The 5,080-nt window shown below is 34.3% G+C and overlaps 1 protein-coding gene across 1 annotated transcript; it reads right to left on the reverse strand.

Annotated features, from left to right (window-relative positions):
- Positions 1–522: 522 nt before the first annotated feature.
- On the reverse strand, positions 523–2,871 carry LOC120113613 (probable thylakoidal processing peptidase 2, chloroplastic). Its single transcript, XM_039134704.1, has 6 exons — positions 1,872–2,871; positions 1,733–1,801; positions 1,579–1,647; positions 1,340–1,426; positions 1,110–1,177; positions 523–937 (listed from the first exon to the last, which is right to left on the reverse strand). The coding sequence occupies exons 1-6, from the start codon at positions 2,553–2,555 to the stop codon at positions 817–819; spliced, it is 1,098 nt and encodes a 365-aa protein (XP_038990635.1). The 5' UTR covers positions 2,556–2,871; the 3' UTR covers positions 523–816.
- Between the last annotated feature and the right edge of the window lie 2,209 nt (positions 2,872–5,080).

Raw genomic sequence — 5,080 nt, forward strand, 5'->3', positions numbered from 1 at the left:
TTTCCCTATAATATAATGGGCTTTTTATGTCTTAGAGCAGAGAAAAGAAATGGTTATGAATTCAAATGAAGGTATTTTTAACCTGTAGCAATTGAAGACTTGTTCAATCCAAATGACATACATAAAGAACTCAGGTGATGCTTCAACAGACTTAAAGCTAGTTCAGTCAAGTTTTTGAATTATAAGAACTTTATTCAATAATAAACTATGATTTTGAATCATTTTGTGCTTCCTTTCCTCTAACTAAGAATTGCAGTGTAGATAAAAACGCAAACCGACTGTTTTAGCCTGGCATTAGCATTAAAAGCTGTAATAATTACCAAAGCTAACAATCACTTAATTCTGTATTATTATTATTATGTTGCAAGCACTAGAAATCAGAACAATAACGTGATTTTCCACATTTAACTGAGAATTTCATTGGAAAATGAAGTTCAAACAATGAAAATGCAAAGCATGAACAACCAACAGCAAGTTCCAGTTTAATACAAGTAATTTAAATTCAGATTCAGAGATCTTAAGCATGGTTCACGAATGCAAACAACTTTCCCTTTCACCTTTGAACACCACATTTGCTGATAAGAAGAGTTGATAATCTAGTCAAGTGGCCCTCCAACTTCCCTTTCTCCAGCCATCAAATTTGACAGCACAATCCACCTTCTTCATGCAACAGTCGGGTAACAGAGATTGATCGAATTGTCTTTTCTTGATTCTGCCAAATCTATCCATTCTAAACCACATCCAGAGAAATGAGTGGTCGAAGATGCTCAATATGAGCCAACTAAATAAATATTAGCCTTAAAGCTATCCCAGATCTCAAGAAACTGTTACAGCATCCTTCCCCACATGTGCATCATGTATGATATCTGAAACTTTGGACGGAGGCCAGTAGCGAAATACCGACCTCCCAATAATGTTATCGATGGGAAGTGGACCCCTGTGGAAGAAGATATTTGAAAACAAGATCTCAGGAACAAGACATTATAATCCTAAACCAATCATAGGTTCTTTCATGAGCTACAGAAACATGAAGCGTATCTTGTTCCTCAACTCATGAAATTCATTTCCAAACTAAATGGTTATTAGTGGTAATGGAATTTTAGAATTACCAGTTATGGGAATCAAAACTGTTATTACGATTATCCCCCAACACGAAAACATAACCTTCGGGCACAACCTGCAGAAGCCACTCAAAAGGAATCACAAACTTTGTTTTACCAATGCCATGAACTCAAAGACCATGTAACAAGCATGATGAAGAACCAGAGAAACGCACAGATATTAATAACGTTCAAAATACAAACAAACAAAAAACGAGAGTCGCAAGTGAGAAACTAACCAATGGTTCCATTTCATAAGCCAATGGTTGTAGAACAAAATCTTCATCTTGTGCAACACCATTTATCAACAGTTTCCCAGCACGAACCTACCAGAAATTATGAACGATTATAAATTTTACAGCCCAAGGGAAAAATCATAAATTGGAAAAGTGAAACAAAGAAAGAACATGGACATGGAGTCATGGAAAAAAGACCTATATGTTTAACGATAATGAATTTCAAGTTTTTAAGGGCTTACCTCAACACAATCTCCGGCCTTTGCAACTATCCTCTTTATAAACACATCGCCAGAACTAAACCCAATTTCCTACATATTTGAAATAAAACAATCAGCGCATACAAATTATGAGGCAATGGAATTTGAGCTTAAAAGTGCAGATTTTAAGACCTACCTGCAAGATAGGAGGTGCCCTGAATATTACAATATCTGAAACTTCAGGTTCTCTGAAGAAATATGAAACCTGTTCATAGTAAAGAAGAGAAACAAATTAATCATACAATCTTGATTTCAGTCTGAGAAGGTGAATTTACCTTCTCGGCCAAAATACGGTCGCCAATATCCAGGGTAGGGAACATAGAAGATGATGGAATTGACCTAGGCTCAGCTAAGAACGAGCGGAAAAGTATATTAACAGTTACAGCAGTAAATGCGGCCTTGGCATCTTCAGAGCAATTGTTCAAAATCCTTGAAATCCAACTGCTTCTAACAAAAGTTTTGGTATCCAACTCCAACCTCAAATTTCGATCGTCGCTTGTTCCTCCTGTATCCACCTCGGTACTCTTCGATTCGACGGGAGGAGCAGGTTCATTATGCGGCAGCCACTTCGAACCCTGCCAGAAAGGGAGAATCGAGGCGGTTTTAAAAGGCAAAATTCCCATAGGGGTAGTCGAGGAACAAGAACCGTAACCCGTTGACTTCATCAGAGAGATCAAACCAGCAATAACCGGGTTGTTGCAACCATCGTTGAGGATCTCAACAGCGAGGGTCGAGCATATGCTCGGTCGAGTGCGGCGGATATCTGCTGCGGCGGAAGCGTGGTAGGCACGGGGAGGGGAAGGGTCAACGTCGGACTTCTGTTTGGGGGAACGGAGGCGGGAACGGAGCCAGCACTCGTGGAGTGATCGGGAGGAGCAAGACCCGAGACGAGAGCCAGCGGTGGAGACCAGGTTCTGGGCGACGTAGCCGGCGAACCTGACGGTGACGCGGATAGCCATGTTGATGAATTGTATTAGGTAGAAAAAGAAGTGGTACAGATTGGGTTCGGAAACTAAGGGGGTTGATCTTAGAAACCCTAAAAGCAAATGAAAGCCATTTTCGAGGACGAGATCAGTGACGCAGGGACGAGAACGGGGAATTGAAAATCTGCGCTATGCCAAGGGGAGAGGAAAGGAGGCGCTGTTGAAATTGCCTAGCCAAGTTGGACGTGATATCGGGAAAACGGTCGAGATTCCGGTGCTTTGTCTGCTCAGGTTCGACGGCGACGGTGGGGCTGCAAGATTTATAATGTCTGAAAGAGGAAGAAAATTCAAGAACATCATAAATTGGAGATGTTAGGCGTTTATAAGAGACGGCGGCTTTTTTTTACACTCTAATAGGGGATTTAGGGGCCGTTTGTTTAATAGAAAGATTAAGTGTTAAATAAGTTAAATTTTGAATAATTCAAAAGTTTTATATAAATTAGTTTTGAATGTGACATGTTGTTTAATAATTACTCTGAATCATTCAGAATTTATTTTTGTGCTAAATCATTCAGTATTATTTTACTGAATCAATCAACACGGAATCATTCAAAAATACGACTATTAAAAGTCAAACAAAAAACCCCTTAGTTCTCCCAATATTTACGTAATTGCCCGATTGTTCACCTTAGCTGCAATTTCTTTATTTGTTTTCTTAACAATTTTGAAAGTTGAAACTCAATTCTAGGTTTGGCTTGTTATATAACGGCTTAATACACTTTTTATGTCTAAATTATACTTTAAAAAATAGTTGGTATTTAAAGAATTTTTTTTAATGATAAGTGTTTAAAATTTTTAATATTATATTTTTAGGTGTATGGATCATAACAACGTTAAATTTAATCGTTATCTAACACGTATCACTTTACAAATTTTCAAAAAAAATGTTTTATTTAAAAAATTAATATTATAATTAAAAAATATGTTATATCTTTTGTCGTTGATCAACCATTATCGGTCTGTGATCGTCACAGTTGACACCATTAGAATCGTCTAGTTGCCGCGACCAAAACACAGTCTCCCATCCACCGTGAAACTAAGTCAATCGTTGTGAAAAATGCCAAGAAGGTCGTCGAATTTCTACGTTTTTCATTGTTGTTTTCCATCGATTTTGACAATTACAGCCGTCTGTATGGTACAAGATCACCACCATTCAATTCATTGTCTTGCTATAAACAAAACCCGGTCGATGGGAGGATGAGAGGGAGAGAGACGATGCAGGGTTTATTTTTTTTAATTTTTTTAAAAATATTTTTAATTATTAAGAAAATAAAAAATTTTATAATATAACGGTAGACACCTAAAATTTTTAAAAATATAACAGTATACATCTAAAAGTATAACGGAAAAAACGTTAGACATTTATTGTTAAAAAAATTCTTTAAGCACCAAATCATTTTTTATATATTTTTAAGCATTAAAAATTGTATTAAACCTTACATGAATTTGATAAATTTCTTCTTTATATATATATATAAATTTAGGAAGTATTTTTAAATTGATGATATTGATATAATACATCATCAATTAACCAAGTTGTAATATATGATAGTTGTTGATATAATTATTTGATTAATTATTATCATACAAATGATTTATTAATTGTTGAGATATCAGATTAATACATATACTATTTTGAGGATTTTTTTTAAAAAATATTATATTAATTTAAGATGAAAAAAACTATTGAAATATCAATTTTAGAAAAATTATCAATTCAAATACTAATTAGTACAATAAGTTATTTCTTCTGAAGAGACATGAAAATATTTCTCAAGAAAAAATAATATTATTCTTCAATAATATAATATTATATTTCATCAAAGTAAATATTTTATAAAAAATATATTTATAAAAAATATTCAATAAATTATGATAAACAAGTTCACTAACGAGTTAAAAGAACATTGCAAAAATACCCTTTTTTTAGATGTGCAAAAAAAAAAGTACAAATCCAGATGAAAGAATAAAAAGTAAAAATAGGGAATTATTTGGCTGCGGGCACTTTGAGGTTGATTGCGTAAATTTGTTGTTAGATGGAGGGTATTTTAATTCTTCCAATCTCTTTGTTGACTTTGACTACAACATTTTCTCTCTCTTTATACCAATGAAAACGGCGTTGCTTCTTGCCACTTTCCTTCCTCAAAACAGATCCCCCGTCTTATTCGAAAATATATAGCAGATCGGTGCAAAATCAAAACATGATTTCATGTAATATTTATTTTAAAAAATTTAATTATCTGATAACAAATATTTAAATATTAGGTAAACTACTACAATGGTTTTTAATGTTTGGGTAAGATTTCGTTTTTACCACTAATGTTTCAAAAGTCACAAATCGGTAACGAACGTTATCGTTTGTTACAAATTAGTCACTCATTGTTAATAGGCGTGAGGGAAAACACATGTGGATTGTTAGCAGCCATTAACATGCTTACCTGGATGGTATAATTACACAAATAATTCATGTTATTTATATATTTGTAGACATTCATTTTCGT

This window comes from Hibiscus syriacus, unplaced genomic scaffold, assembly GCF_006381635.1.
Source record: "Hibiscus syriacus cultivar Baekdansim isolate YM2019G1 unplaced genomic scaffold, ASM638163v2 tig00110210_pilon, whole genome shotgun sequence".
Lineage (NCBI taxonomy): Eukaryota > Viridiplantae > Streptophyta > Magnoliopsida > Malvales > Malvaceae > Hibiscus > Hibiscus syriacus.